This window comes from Muntiacus reevesi, chromosome 1, assembly GCF_963930625.1.
Source record: "Muntiacus reevesi chromosome 1, mMunRee1.1, whole genome shotgun sequence".
Classification (NCBI taxonomy): domain Eukaryota; kingdom Metazoa; phylum Chordata; class Mammalia; order Artiodactyla; family Cervidae; genus Muntiacus; species Muntiacus reevesi.
Window position 1 is genome coordinate 51,498,357 of NC_089249.1, and position 15,587 is coordinate 51,513,943.

Sequence of the window (15,587 nt, forward strand, 5' to 3'; positions counted from 1 at the left end):
CTGAGGGAGTGCTGTGAGTGAAAAAGGCGGGCCGTGTCCTTGCCAAGAGGGTCATGTCCCGGAATTGCACCTCCCTCCTTCATTCATTTGTAATACGAATTCTTAAAAATTCCTGGTATCTCTATCTCTGAATGCCTTTCTTCTCCCCCGCTTATGAACTCTCTAGAGAGTCTCTGGGAAAGTTATTCCCACTTCTCACATCATGAGAAGCTTTTCAGTGAATGCACTCATCTTTGTTATCCTGTTACTTTATTTAGGAAACTAGTAAGTAGAGTTCAACTTTTCTTTCCCCTGGCCCTGAAGATTTTCCGTTAGAAACTTTAGAAATTTAACTGCAGTGGGATATTAAGCATAACATTTTAGGTATTGGGTTGGCCAAAAATTTTACTTTGGATTTTCCATAAGATCTTAAGGAAAATGCAAATTGAACTTTTAACCCAACCCATGGAACTTGAGATATTCCTGAAGACTGTCTTAATTCTACACAACACTTAACTTGCTTGGCTTCTTGGTTTAGACACTTATTCCATAAGGAAGAAGGAGATGGTAACTACTTTCATCTTCTTGTTCTTGGCATCTACATTCTCTGATCATCTTTTCACAAATATTACTTATAACCATTTATTTAAGTAATATCTTAGCTATTTTAATATTTAAGGAGAATACCAGGAAATAATGTATTACTTTGGCCTATTAAATATGCGTTAAACTTTGTTTTTTGAGAAGAGTAGCAGCTGTGGTAATGGCTGGATTGCCCCGCACTCTGGACTCGTTTGGGCTCTGTCTGGACCATCCCTGTTCATTGGGTTCTCAAGGCAGTAATACTGAAGTGGTTTGCCATTCCCTTCTCCAGTATATTCTCCAAGAATACACAGAAGAACTACAAAAAAAGATCTTCATGACCCAGATATTAACAATGTGATCACTCACCTAAAGCCAGACATCCTGAAATTCGAAGTCAAGTGGACCTTAGGAAGCATCACTATGAACAAAGCTAGTGGAGGTGATGGAATTCCAGTTGAACTATATCAGATCCTAAAAGATGATGCTGTTAAAGTGCTGCAGTCAATATGCCAGCAAATTTGTAAAACTCAGCAGTGGCCACAGGACTGGAAAAGGTCAGTTTTCATTCCAATCCCAAAGAAAGGCAATGCCAAAGAATGTTCAAACTACTGCACAATTGCACTCATTTCACATGCTAGCAAAGTAATGCTTAAAATTCTCCAAGCCAGGCTTCAACAGTACATGAACCGAGAACTTGCAGTTATTCAGGCTGGATTTAGAAAAGGCAGAGGAACCAGAGATCAAATTGCCAACATCCACTGGATCATTGAAAAAGCAAGAGAGTTCCAGGAAAAGCATCTGCTTCTGCTTTCTTGACTACGCTAAAGCCTTTGACTGTGTGGATCACAACAAACTGGAAAATTCTTAAAGAGATGGGAATACCAGTCCATCTTACCTGCCTCCTGAGAAGTCTGTGTGCAGGTAAGGAAGCAATAGTTAGAATTGGCCATGGAACATGAACTGGTTCAAAATTTGGAAAGGTGTATGTCAAGGCTGTATATTGTCACCCTGCTTATTTAACTTCTATGCAGAGTACATCATGTGAAATGCTAGACTGGATGAAGCATGAGCTGGAGTCAGGATTGCTAAGAGAAATATCAATAATGTCAGATAGGAAGATGACACCACCCTTATGGCAGATAGCAAAGAACTAAAGAGCCTCTTGATGAAAGCGAAAGAAGAGAGTGAAAAAGTTGACTTAAAATTCAACATTTGGAAAACTAATATCATGGCATCCGATCCCATCACCTCATGGCAAATAGATGAGGAAACAATGGAAACAGTGAGAGACTTTAAATTCTTGGGCTCCAGAATGAATCACTGCAGATGGTGACTGCAGCCGTGAAATTAAAAGATATTTGCTCCTTGGAAGAAAAGCTATGACCAACCTAGACAGCATATTAAAAAGCAGAGACATTACTTTGCCAACAAAGGTCCATCTAGTCAAAGCTATGCTTTTTCCAGTAGTCACGTATGGATGTGAGAGTTGGACTATAAATAAAGCTGAGTGCCGAAGAATTGATGCTTTTGAACGGCGGTGTTGGAGAAGACTCTTGAGAGTCTCTTGGATTGCAAGGAGATCCAACCAGTCCATCCTAAAGGAAATCAGTCCTGAATATTCATTAGAAGAACTGATGCTGAAGCTGAAACTCAAATACTTTGGACTCCTGATGTGAAGAACTGACTCATTTGAAAAGACCCTGATGCTGGGAAAGATTGAGGGCAGGAGGAGAAGGGGACGACAGGAGATGGTTGAATGGCATCACTGACTCAATGGACATGAGTTTGAGTAAACTCTGGGAGTTGGTGATGGACAGGGAGGCCTGGCGTGCTGTAGTCCATGGGGTCACAAAGAGTCGAACATGACTGAGTGAGTGAACTGAACTGGGCTATCCCTGCCCGCCCACCATCTCTCTCTTTCTAGGCAATGAATGTATTTGTATGCATGGTGATAGCCTTGTGCCCCGAGAGTGAAATGAGACAATAGCAGATGGCCAGGCGTGCTGTACAACGGGATTAGCGTCAGCCCCTCCTTTGCAGGGCTCTCCCCGATGGTTTAAAGTAGTTTTGTGTTACAGTAGATCCCTTATTTTTATAATAAACCACTGACCTGGAAAATGTAACTGAGCATTTGCATGTGAGCTGCATTCAGAATGTGTGTTAAAATTGTACCGCTCCTTGCTTGATGGATTATAAATGGTAATGGAGCTTGGAGTTTAATTTGCTGACGCAGGTGTTATCATCTCTCCCGTCTCTGTCCGGTAATGTCTGTTTTTTTCGCCTGGCCTGCATCTCCAGTGTCCTAAGTTTCAGTATTTAGAGTTCAGATCTAACGGTAACGGAAAGCTACTGATGTATAGAATTAGAAGGTTTCCCCTTTCTTGGTTCTAGATCGGTTCTTTAAGTCTCCTATTATTTTGTTTTCAGCAGGAAGTCAGGAAGAACAGGTTCTTTATATACTTTGTTTTCTGTGGAGTCTTAAGACTATGTTAGTTTCTTCAGTTTTTCCATATCATAAACTGAAAAGATATGTTTTATCATTGAAAACAACATTTACTAATTTATTCTAGGAAAATTAATATTTTAAAAATTGTGCCGCCTTGTCTTTAACAAGGGCTTCCCTGGTGGCTCAGTGGTGAAGAATCCACCTGCCAATGCAGTAGATGCAGGTCCAATCCCTGGATTGGAAAGATCCCCTGGAGAAGGAAATGGCAACCCACTCTAGTATTCTTGTCTGGGAAAATTTCATGGACACAGGAGTCTGCAGGAGCTACAGTCCGTGGAGTCACAAAAGAGTCGGGCTTGACTCGGTGACTAAATAGCAAGAATGATTTTTAATAAGAGTTACTTGCAGTGTTTTCTAAATATTGTTTTAAAGTCACAAGCTATTAGCTAAGTTAGAAGAAAACAAGGTCAGGCCCTAATTGCGTTTAAGTTGAAAGCTTAATATACTTAGGCATTAAGATTTTCCCTTTTCTTTCTTTTACTTATTTTTTTAAAAAATTAAAAATTTTTTCTCAGTGGAAAATATATATAGCTAAATTCTTGCAGTATTTTATTGAAAATGCATAGTCAATGAAATCTGATTGACGGTGGTATTTTTGCTGGGGAGTGTGCTCCATGTGGATTTACTTTGCTTATGTAACTTTTTCCACCTCACCTTTTCAAGTAAACTTTAAGGAGGGTAGATAGTTGAACTTGCAAAGTCTGATTTAACTTCGTTTTTGTCAGCATCATCTATGTGTGTGCTCAGTCATGTCTGACTCTTCTGTTGATTGATTTTTGTATGTTGAATCAGTCTTGCATTCCTGGGATAAGAGTGGATGTGTTTTTAAAGAGCTTTGTTATTTTTCATTTGGGGAAATGTGGAGCCCTGTTCTCCCAGCGTTATCATGGAGGCACTAAGGGTGGACCTGAGAGAATGTGGCCTTTGGATAAATTCTGTATATTTTCAATGGCTAAGGCATAATGTAAACAAGAACCATTCCAAGGCTTATATTGTAATGCTTCGTACAACATAGAAGTAATTTTGACCCTTATTAAAACATCATTTCTTTGGACTTTTGAGCAGCTTAGTAAATAATTTGAGGATTTATGGAATGTGTCCATTTTCGGTTGATCGTGTGCCATATAAATATCCTCAGATTCTTGCAGGCTGTAGTTTGGAGTATCCTGAATTCTGTTTTGACTGAACACACATTTTAAACTTGAAAAAATGGTAATTAACAAGTCAATAGAAAAGGGTCGGGTCCCTTTCGAGACCAAGGTTGTTCTTAGTCTCTCAGGAGACCTTGTAGGAAGAACTAGTCAGAGTATAAAGACATAGATAGGTATCTGGAAAGGGACAAAGTATTTGGGGAAAAAACAAACAAAAAAAAACGCTTGATCAAAGTTTCAAAGCACAGTTAATATTCTGCTTAAAACTGCCTCTCGTTTGACGTGAATTAACTCACATTGCCTTCTCACCTGTGGGAATCCCGGTTTGGATAGATGCCTGGGTGCCTGTCAACTCTAGTTGAGAAGCTGAAATAATGAACCACCTGAAGAAGCTAGTATGAAATCAGACTTTGGTGAAGTCACTTTCTGTGCCCTTCCTTCTCTCTGCCACACCAGAAAATACCCTTCTCATACCCTCACCAGAAAATAGCTTCTAGCATCAGACATGTATTTTATTCTTTATCTGTTTCATCTTCCTGTGATTGCCAGACCTCCTTACTTTTTTCTCCTCTAACACTTCTTCTTTTCCTGCAGGGGCTTTTTAGCTTAGAAAAATCATTCAAGTTGACCAAGGAAAATTCACTAAATTTGATGAGGTTCTTGGGTTTCCATTGCTTATAATGAGGACCTGCTGTTCCTGTTGTTCTGTCCTCCCAGCATCCCAGCCAGACCAGAGTCTGACACAGCAGCTAAGCAGGCAGTTCTAAGTGAAGTGACTGTTCATTGTAGACAGTATTGTGGGCATTTGATAAGAATGCCACCGATTAATGGTTTTTATCTTTTCTTCTACCCGTTTTGACAGTCTCATGAAAGCAGTTGGTGCTCTTCATGTAAAGACGTCCATGGCTCATTTGTGTGGACTGGAATGTGAGACATACCTTAAGGTCATCACTGAACTCCTGCTTCAAAATACCCAGAATTTGTGAAACAAGCAAGTTGGGATACAAGGGTTCCTGTGTGCATTTGCTCAGTTGTGTCTGACTCTTTGCAACTCCATGAACTGTAGCCCACCAGGCTCCTCTGTCTGTGGAATTCTCCAGGCAGGAATATCGGAATAGGTTACCATTTCCTAATGCAGGGGATCTTCCCAACCCAGGGATTGAAACTGCGTCTCCTTCATTGGCAGGGGGATTCTTTACCACTGAGCTACCACGGAAACCTAGCAAATACAGGTGCAGAAGGATAATTAGAATAAACCCAGGATATGCTGATAATTAATGTCGGAGAAAAGCACCAAGTAAATACATGATTAAAAAAAGAAAGGAAGAGCCTAAGATTCCTGAACCTGCTTTACACAATAAAATTGACACTGATGACTGCTTAGAATAAGAGTGGCGGCATCACTGAAAAATTCTTTTCCTTCAGATGATGCTCAGAGTAGGTAGGTGACTGAGAGAAGTATTTGGGGATTTCTTGTCCTTCGTGCTACAACCTATAGAGAGTCTCCTCTCCCTTCCCTCAGTGATTAGGGCCTGGCAGAGTAATCAGTTCCACTCGACTAGGAATAAATCACCCATGTTGAAACATGATAGTTTCTGACAACTGGCAATGCTGATAAAAGCCAAAACAAAAGATGTTAAGAAATCTGTGCCAATATGGAGCTGCTGTGCAGATCGATGGATTCACGTGTGGCCTGCATTCAACATCAGTCTTCATCCTCCTCCATCAATTTTCTTCTCTCTTTGTAAAATAGAAATTGTGTAAGGAAAAGAAAGGCTCTATATAATAGTTATATTATTTCTCTTTTCTTTCCAGCCCGGTTACCAGGGATATACTTTAATTAGAGGGATCATTTTAAGGAAAATGTCTTTTTTCTCTAAATAATTATTTAAAAAATATTTCCTTCTTGAATTCTTCATTGTTAGTTCTTTCCTATGATATTAGGCTGTTTGTATTACCTAATTGGACCTCCCCATTAATCATCAGGTCCACAGCTTCCCTGGTGCTCAGACAGTAAAGAATCTGCCTGCAGTGCTTGAGACCTTGGTTGGGAAGATCCCCCAGAGAAGGGCATGGCTACCCACTCCAGTATTCTTGCCTACAGAGTTGCCTGGACTGGGGAGCCTGACGGGCTACAGTCCATGGGGCCACAAAGAGTCGGACAGGACTTAGCAACTAAACAACAAATAAAGCAAGGATATATAAGAGGAGTTCTTAGTAGGATTAACTATTGTCCATCCCGATGCTGGATAACTAAAAATGTTTTGTATACACCCTCCTCCCGCATAGGAGGAAGTTTGATTAATGCCTGTGCAGCTAGTTTGCACATATCTGCGTCTGTTTCAAGTCTTCCTCACAGATGGTAACTTGCCCAAAGAAGGCAGTTTTAGTGACCACTGCACTTTCTTCATTTTGTCAGTTCCTTTCACTATGGAATGTTTATTTCTGCTCTTTAGAAGTAAATAGGAGTCCAAGAATAGCCATCCTTTTCCTTCCCTCCAACTCAACAATCTGTTTAGACAGCTGAGTGATTGAATAAGAAAGCAGCTTGGGGGAACTTGTTAATGGGGATTTTACCTAGTTTAGCAGCTTCTGTACCCGAGTATATCAGGAAAGGTTTGTTTTTTTCTTTTTTTTTACCAGCAGAGAATAAATGGATTCCTTTAATAGCTGGACTACATATAATTATACAAGTAAACTTGTTAACAGTTAATGTTTTAATTTCTTAGATGTTGATGATGGAGGAGAACGAAGGGTACTGTCCTTATTAGGCATGTAAGGGCTGTTTATATATTAGGCAGGCTCATAAAACAGACCTCTTGTTTTCTTACATGTAAAACTTGGTTTTGGGAAATTCCATTTTGTAAGAAAAACTGTCGTATTGCTCTTTCTTGGTAAGAAGGTCTAATCGACATCATGATTGTATCTTTTTATGAGTAGGGTTAATATGTTAGCAACTAGAATGACGTGCACAGCTGGTTAAACATACAAACACTAGGGCTTTGAATTCTGTGTGTATATGACGTACTAGATTTTTAAGTGGCAAAACTCTTTAGTGGTTGTGAGTTTACCTAAATATTGATCCATATGAGATTCCAGTAGGAGGGTCTGATTAAACTAAAGGAAACTAATGCTTCTTCATATGTGATATTCTTTTCTCAGACAATAGGCTTGGGACTTGATTGGCGTTGAAAAGACTGGAACCAATTTTAGTGGTTCACCTGTAGGATTATTTCCTTGTTAAAGAATAAAAATTCAAGCCTTACAGTATTCATGGTTCCCTATTGTAAGATCACTGAATGTTTTTTGCTTAGCTTATTTCTTCTGCTGTGAAATTCTCGTTGACTCTAGAGAGGGGCCTTTGCTTTTCTTCCCCTTTGGAATGAAGCAGACCCTTAAAGAGCTTATAATACAGTATTAAGTTGATAGAGGTAGGAAATTATTTTAAGGTTGGATCTAGGGTTCTTTTGTAGTTCCTTTCTTGGCAAAAGTTTATGCATATGCCTAAACACAGTTTATAAAAGTCCAAGCTTATGTATTCAGTTCAGTCTCTCAGTCGTGTCTGACTCTTTGTGACCCCATGGACTACAGCACTCCAGGCCTTCCTGTCCATCACTAGCTCCCAGAGTTTACTAAAACTCATGTCCATTGAGTCGTTGATGCCATCCAACCATCTCATCCTCTGCCGTCCCCTTCTCCTCCTGCTCTCAATCTTTCCCAGCATCAGGGTCTTTTCCAATGAGTCAGCTCTTTGCATCAGGTGGCCAAAGTATTGGAGTTTCAGCTTCAACATCAGTCCTTCCAATGAATATTCAGGACTAATTTCCTTTAGGATGGACTGGTTGGATCTCCTTGAAGTCCAAGAGACTCTCAAGAGTCTTCTCCAACACCACATTTCAAAACCTTACGTATTATTTACTGTTTAATGAACCAGATTTATCATGGACATGACGTATGCCAGATATGAAGGTACAAAACTGGAGTGGAGAAGTCAGATTCAGTCTACTTGTGGAGATGTGCATAAAATGAATAATTATGGTTGGAGATTAGTATTACAATGTATAGATCGATGGATTAATGGAGATAAATGTGATAAAAGTACAGATAGACAAAAGAACGTGTATGTGTGTAAATATGTTCATGTGTGTAGGAGTGTAGACTGATCATCTTGTCCATGGGGGTAAGACATGTTGCATTTTGAAAGCTGTGTGAGATAAACCAGCTAGTTCAGCAACACACGACGACTGTATTCTCCTGCTTCATTGTTCTCTATAGGACTTACTGCCATCCTGAGTACTATGTTCATTTCATTTATTCATCCACTGTCTACCATGTAGGTAGGATGTAAGCTCTTTGAGGATGGGGTTGTCTGTTTTAATTAATTCTCGGCACCTGGATAAGTGCCTGTCCTGTAGCTGGAGTGCAAATATATGCTGAACAAAAGAATGACGTGTATGAGTTTTAGGAGTCACCTTATTTATTATTTTCCTTTAGCTTATCAAGAACATCTAAGTTCCTCCATATCTTTTCTTACTGTTTTTTCACTGTACCTACACCTGTCTCCTTACTGATAACATGCTGTTTCCACACTTTCACAAGCCCATCCCATCTTTTCCATCTCTCTTAGCTCATTTAGTTTCCAGACTCTGTTACCTGCATTGATAGATACAGTCTCCTAATTGTTGTCATGTCTCTACATAAGTCCCCTTAGATATCTTCTCCACAGCCATCAGAATTAATCAGTCTGAAACAGAGAACTTGACTAGACTGTTTCTTTGCTTAAAAGTCCCTCATAGTTCCCGTGTGACTATCCATGTCCATGCCCTGGGTTCAGCTTCGGAAAGTCCTCTTCCCATCTTCTAAGGAAAATGGGTCTGTTCACTTTTCTTCGTGTCACCTGTACCTGGCATATAGTAGAGAATTCAGCGCTACTTGTTTTGATTAAATGAATACATGTAAGTGTATATGAAAGAATGAGTAACTACCATAATAAATTTCATTGAAAATCCTTGCTGTTTAGATAAAAGGTGATATAAAAATCTAACTGGAACACTATCACTTAAGAACAATTGCTCCTTTACACGCGGGTTTGTTTTTCTTACTTTCCCGCTGTTCCATTCGCTGTCCTCTCTCAGCACTTTTTAGAGGAGTCCCTCTGGGCATACACACCATTGCTGGAAGTAATCCAGTTATTGCTCATGGCTCTTCTCTTTAGGTCTTCTCCTTCTCCGCTTCCCTGTATGTGCGGTCTTTTCTCCCTAGTTACTTCTTGAGAGAGTCATGACTCTACATGTGTGCCCACTAACTCCCCCTCTCTCCGCCCCCTTGCCAATGTGTGTGTCTTCTCTTTATCGGCTATAAATTTTCGGCTTAAAGATTTGCATGAAATTCTGAAACCCTTAGGATTAAGTTATTTCTACAGAACACACACTCACAAACAACCCTGACCTGTCTGTTTCCAACTTAAAATGACTTTTATTCGCAACTCAGATCGAAAACCTCCAGGAGCAGCTTAGAGACAAGGAGAAGCAGATGAGCAGCTTGAAGGAGCGAGTCAAGTCCTTGCAGGCGGACACCACCAACACCGACACCGCCTTGACCACTCTGGAGGAGGCCCTTGCCGAGAAGGTGGGTGACCGGCCCAGATTCCTCTCACACACGCACGTCTGCCTCCTTGTGAATCCAGAAGTCACTCGGGTGATGAGACTTGGGTGGAGAAGACAGAGGAAGTCGCTTTGGCAGAAGGGAGAACAGCTGCCCGTACTGCTGACAGTGTGAGGGAGAGAAGATCCATTTTATCGTTGGCGGTTTAAGCATCTATTGCTGGGCAGAGTGGAGTCCATACTGGAGGGCAGGGGCTAAAGTTTCTAGAGAATCAGCCATGTGCTACCTGTTGACTGTCTTCTGAAGACAAACTTTTTTTTATTTGAATAATATTTTAATTACAGGATGGAGTATAATTGCTTTACAGTGGTTTCTGCTGTGCAACAAAGCGAACCAGCTAAATGCATACATACACTTCCGCCCCCTGAGCCGCCTCCCACGCCCACCATCCCCATTCCCCATCCCGCCCCTCCAGGTCATCACAGCTCCCAGCTGAGCTCCCTGTGCGGCACGGCAGCTTCCCACTAGCTGTCTGTGTTACACGTGGTCGTGTATCCGTGTCATTGCTGCTCTCTCAGAAACGTCCTTGTGTATGATCAGCTGGACTTGGTCAGGTGGGCATGTCAGACACTGACCATTGAGAGGCATCGTTGGTCCTCTTACTGTGCCACATTGGGACCTCTTATCTTTACGGGCTTTAGTTTTTAATACAGTGTGCTTGCTGTTTTTCAAGTTGTGGCCTTGCCATTTTATTTTGCCTTTGTGAGCAAACCTAGTTTTTTCAGGTATGAGTGAGTAAATAAAGAAGTAGCCCAGTGTGACAAGTATTAATGTCTTGGAAAAGGTTTAAAGACTCTTGGTGGGACATTGTAATTGGAATTTTTTTTTTTTAATTTAAGGAATAGAGTTACTGTTCTTAAGCCTCTTGGATGCAGAATGCTTCAGGCTGCCTGCCCAGGGATCATAGCTTGATCCTCAAATCTATTCAGAAATAATACCCAGAAATACACTTAATTGCTTCAGCTTTCAAACTTCCTGAGTATCTGTTGACAGAAGTTTGAATGGTTTCTTTTTTCTTTATCTTTCTTGATGCTTTAAACTCAACAAATCATAATCTATCCAACCTCCTCCTCTTTGGTGTGGGAATTGTTTCCATTGTTTTGTAGCAACAGTGAATTGTATATAGAGAAGAAATATTTGGTACTTACTGTCCTTAGGGTATATATACATGTAGGTTTTTTGTTACTTAGAAATTGAATAAAGAAATTATTCAAAAAGAATACTTTAGCGGTATCTAATACTAAGGTTATAGGGAAAGAAACTTAAGGGAATCAAAAGAACAAAGCCAGATGTATGTTACAGCAAGATAGGCAGGAAGGATGAATTCTTTAAAAAGTAAATTCTTAACATACGCTTTTTTAAGTGGAGGATGGAAGTGTGAAACTGCTTGAGCTCAGACCTGAATTGTAGTCAGGAGGTAGAAGTAGAAAGGAATTTTCTATGCACTGATGTCCTCTCTTAACAGGAGCGGACGATTGAACGCTTGAAGGAGCAGCGTGACCGAGATGAGCGGGAAAAGCAGGAGGAAATTGACAACTACAAGAAAGACCTTAAAGACCTGAAAGAGAAAGTCAGCGTGCTGCAGGGCGACCTCTCAGAGAAAGAGGTCGGGATCACACCCAGAGGATTGCGTGATCTGCTTAGTCAGTGCACCGTGTGTATGTTGTTGGTGTGGACATAATGCATGCAGAAAAGGGTCTGATGGAAGGTTTACAGAATCTTCTTAGAGCCAAGGCTATTTCAGGAAGCGTGGATGAAATGATTCATTTCCTAAGCTTTACCTCCTGCCTCTTCCAGCTATTAGGAGTTGGTTTCTTAGTTGTTAATGACACTTTGTAGATTCCAAAATAATAGTACTTCTCCAGGTACATTTGGAGAATTATTGTGCCAATGGTAAGAAAGGTGACAGATGGAAGGAATATGCACCAGGAAGAGTCTGTTTACAAACAGTCTTAGGGATCACCTCAACACCAGCAGGGAAACCTTAGACAACTCTTGACCAGATAGGTGCCTGCATATATTTCCATCTCACTTTTGGAGAACCTGATGTATGCCACCTGAACAGCAAAAGTGCCTAATGCCTCGTGATCAGATAATCATGAGCTTTAAGGACATTCTCAGGGTTTTCTTTCTAATACCTTTAGGAACATGTATAGAAATTGGAGTTTCTAATAGAATATTTCTTCTAAAAGAGAAAGAACAGTGTAGCCACTAAGGTTGACTGCTTATATTCACAGAGCTTGACCTTCTTCCATTTATTTTGTGAAAATGGCTATGTATTGCTAGAACTCTGTAAGTCATCATTCAGTTGGCCTTTCTGGGGGATTCATTTTGTTTCAGTTAGGACTTGAAAGCCAGAAGTAATGCTGCTGTTTTATATTTTGTGTTCTTGGAAATATGTCAGTATATGGTAATGGAAAGAAACTAGGAACCACCAGGAAAATAAATTTAAGAAGTTCAGCCTCCTTTTGGTTAATAAATAGTTTTTATTGTAGATATGCGTTGCTTCTTTTAGGCTTCACTGTTGGATCTGAAAGAACACGCCTCATCCCTGGCTTCCTCAGGACTGAAAAAGGACTCACGACTTAAGACTCTAGAAATTGCTTTGGAGCAGAAGAAGGAAGAGTGTCTGAAGATGGAATCACAGTTGAAAAAGGTTAAAGAATACATATCCATTTTCTTGCTCTGCTTTTAAATAAGAACATAGTAGAAAACTTTATAGTATTTGGATGGAATAACTTACTAATGGAGTAATAATACTATTTATACCTTGATTAATTCTTGCAGCATTAATATCTTTACTCCTTAGAGTCCTCAAACTCTTAGAAAATTAATAATTCAGAGTAAGATTCAAATATGCACCTCCTTTGTAGAGAAACAAATGTAAAAGACCACCATGTAAAAGTCTCAGTTGATATTTTTCTCCCATTAGCTTTAGGCTTCCTGGAAAAAGGTAATTTTACAGTGATAATCACCCATATGGTGAATATTAGAATATGGTAGGGATACTTAACTATCCATTTCATTGACTTATTCCTCTGTAATATTTATACAGCCATTTGTAGTTTTCAAAACACTTGCATATTTGTTATCTCTTGAGTTATCAACTCTGATTAACTGGGTCCACTTCATATGACTACTGATGAAAGGGGGATCAAGCCTGTTGTTGACACTTTGGTGATGTTCTTTTTCCATAATCCGCTTGCAGTGCAGGAGACCTGGGTTCAATCCCCAGGGTGGGAAGATCCCCTGGAGGAGGAAATGGCAACCCACTCCAGTATTCTTGCCTGGAGAATCCCCATGGACAGAGGAGCCTGGCAGGCTGCAGTCCATGGGGTCGCAAAGAGTTGGACACAACCAAGCGACTTCCATTCACTTTATCTTCCCATGTATTGGGTGTATTCAGCATGAAACCATAATATGAGTCATTTTTTAGGATATGCCAAAAATAAAGTCATATTTTTAAAGAAAAGAAGAAAAGCCATTATTTTAAAGTTCATTTCAGTTCAGTCGCTCCGCCGTGTCCGACTCTTTGCAACCCCATTGAACCGCAGCACACCAGGCCTCCCTGTCCATTACCAACTCTCTGAGTCCATCCAAACCTATGTCCATTGAGTCAGTGATGCCATCCAGCCATCTCATCCTCTGTCATCCCCTTCTCCTCCTGCCCTCAGTCTTTCCAAGCATCAGGGTCTTTTCAAATGAGTCAGCTCTTCGCATCAGCTAGCCAAAGTATTGGAGTTTCATTTTAAAGTTACTTTTGAATAAGAAAAAAAATCCTTTTTTTTTTTTTTTGAGATTAACTGATTCAGACTTGATAATTGACTTTCCCCCTCCCCCATCACTAAACAAGTGGAGATAATTTTCTATTTAATACCGGAATATTGAAGGTAAAACTGTCAGATATATTTAGGATTATAAAACTAAGCAATAACTATCAAGAGCAGTAATTGTTGTTCACTAATATTCCAAACTCACCTGTGTATGACAATCCCATGTTTTCTGTTTGTTTACTTTTAATCTCCTTGTTACCATGGTAGTTCTACAGCTGGTTATTTCTGATGATCTCTTACACTTTGTGTTTAGGTTCATAAGAAAAATTAAAGTTATCTTTGGGTAGAGGAGTTGGTGACTTCTCCTTTCTTTGATTTATTAGTTGTTTTTCTACCATTGCTGTTTTTCTTTTCATGTTTTCCCTTGTTTCATTTACTTTGTAGCTAATTTGTAGGTTTACTGGAAGTAGTATTGGCATATTTTCTTTTTGCTGAAAACCATATCTGGTGTAAGGTTGGTGTTTATATTTATTCAGAAGGCTGTGCTTATTGTTGAAATTCTTTAGCACTTAGCCCTCTTTATGGTCCAACTTTCACATCCGTACATGACTACTGGAAAAACCGTAGCTCTGACTGTACGGACCTTTGTCAGCAAAGCAATGTCTCTGGTTTTTAGTATGCTGTTTAGGTTTCAGAGGTATACTGTTTTAAATAACAAATTTGTTCAGATTCTAATATAATTATTTCTCTCTGTATTATGAATGTTTTGTCTGTGTAGTGTTTAAGCAGAGAAAAACCTTATAAATTAAAGACTTGCCATTAGGGATTTGATAATGTCCTGTTTACAATGGAGTATAGGTGGCTTCCGGGGACTTGGTTTGTCCACTGCCACTCTCTGCTTGTCTCATAGAATTTGGACATTTTCTTCGTAGGCACATGAGGCAACATTGGAAGCCAGAGCCAGTCCCGAGATGAGTGATCGAATACAGCAGCTGGAGAGAGAGATTGCCAGGTACAAAGATGAATCCAGCAAGGCCCAGGCAGAAGTTGACCGCCTCTTGGAAATCTTAAAGGAGGTGGAAAATGAGAAGAATGACAAAGATAAGAAGATTGCTGAGTTGGAAAGGTAAGGTAGGGGAGGCTGAACGGGGACTCACTGTGTTAGGAAGGGTGAAGCATGGTTTTAAAACTGTGTAGTTTGGGGTCATGTTTTTCCAGTATGTCTGCCTCTCCACGTTTACATTCTCGAGTGCCTAGTGTCTTCATTGCCTCCATTTTATTCCAAGTGAGTGTGAGTCTCTAAGAGGCCACACAGAGTGGGAGTAGATGGGAGAGCTGTGGACTTCAGTGTCATTGATTGGACAGAGAAAGTATCCTTTTATTTTATCCATTTCAGGAGCAAAGGAGCCTCAAGTTCAAGCAGCTAGCATTTTTTAGTTCACTCAGGCCTTTTTCTGAGCCGATGATGGTCTTTTGGGCCATGAATTTTTAGACTCTGTGTTGTGGAGAAGCAAGCTGTTAAAGCAGCTCAAGCTTAGAAGGAGAGGCATTTTGAGGACAGTCTGTGAGACATGGATGTGTTTGCCGAGCTCTACCTTTGACTACTTGAAAGTGACCTCTCTTTGGACAGAGCCAGCCAGACCACCGCTCTCTGGGAGTTTTCTTTGCCTTTTTTTTCCTTGTTAGGGTATTTTGTACCAAAGATAAAGCTTACGCCTCTTGGCCTCTTCCTTTACACCATGTATTAAATTCACGAGTGCATAGAAATAGTTCTTCCAGTAGAGCTATGCTAATCACTGTATTCTGAACAGAGAGACTAGCAGGACAGTGTGAACTCACTAATCCTGAGGCTCCCTTGAGCCCGTTTTAATATTTTTGTGCTCTTGAATGTCAAGAGGTAATAGACTACTTTCATAAGTTGTTTATTCA

At 40.2% G+C, this 15,587-nt stretch overlaps 1 protein-coding gene across 5 annotated transcripts in view; it reads left to right on the forward strand.

The window, feature by feature from the left end:
* Positions 1–15,587, forward strand: part of ERC1 (ELKS/RAB6-interacting/CAST family member 1) — a 274,453-nt gene that overhangs the window by 95,869 nt on the left and 162,997 nt on the right. For all 5 annotated transcript variants that reach the window (XM_065943059.1, XM_065943083.1, XM_065943090.1 and 2 more), the window contains 4 exons: positions 9,712–9,849; positions 11,351–11,491; positions 12,401–12,541; positions 14,591–14,784. In XM_065943059.1, the coding sequence (XP_065799131.1) occupies positions 9,712–9,849; positions 11,351–11,491; positions 12,401–12,541; positions 14,591–14,784 (614 nt within the window). The remainder of the gene's footprint in view (positions 1–9,711; positions 9,850–11,350; positions 11,492–12,400; positions 12,542–14,590; positions 14,785–15,587) is intronic.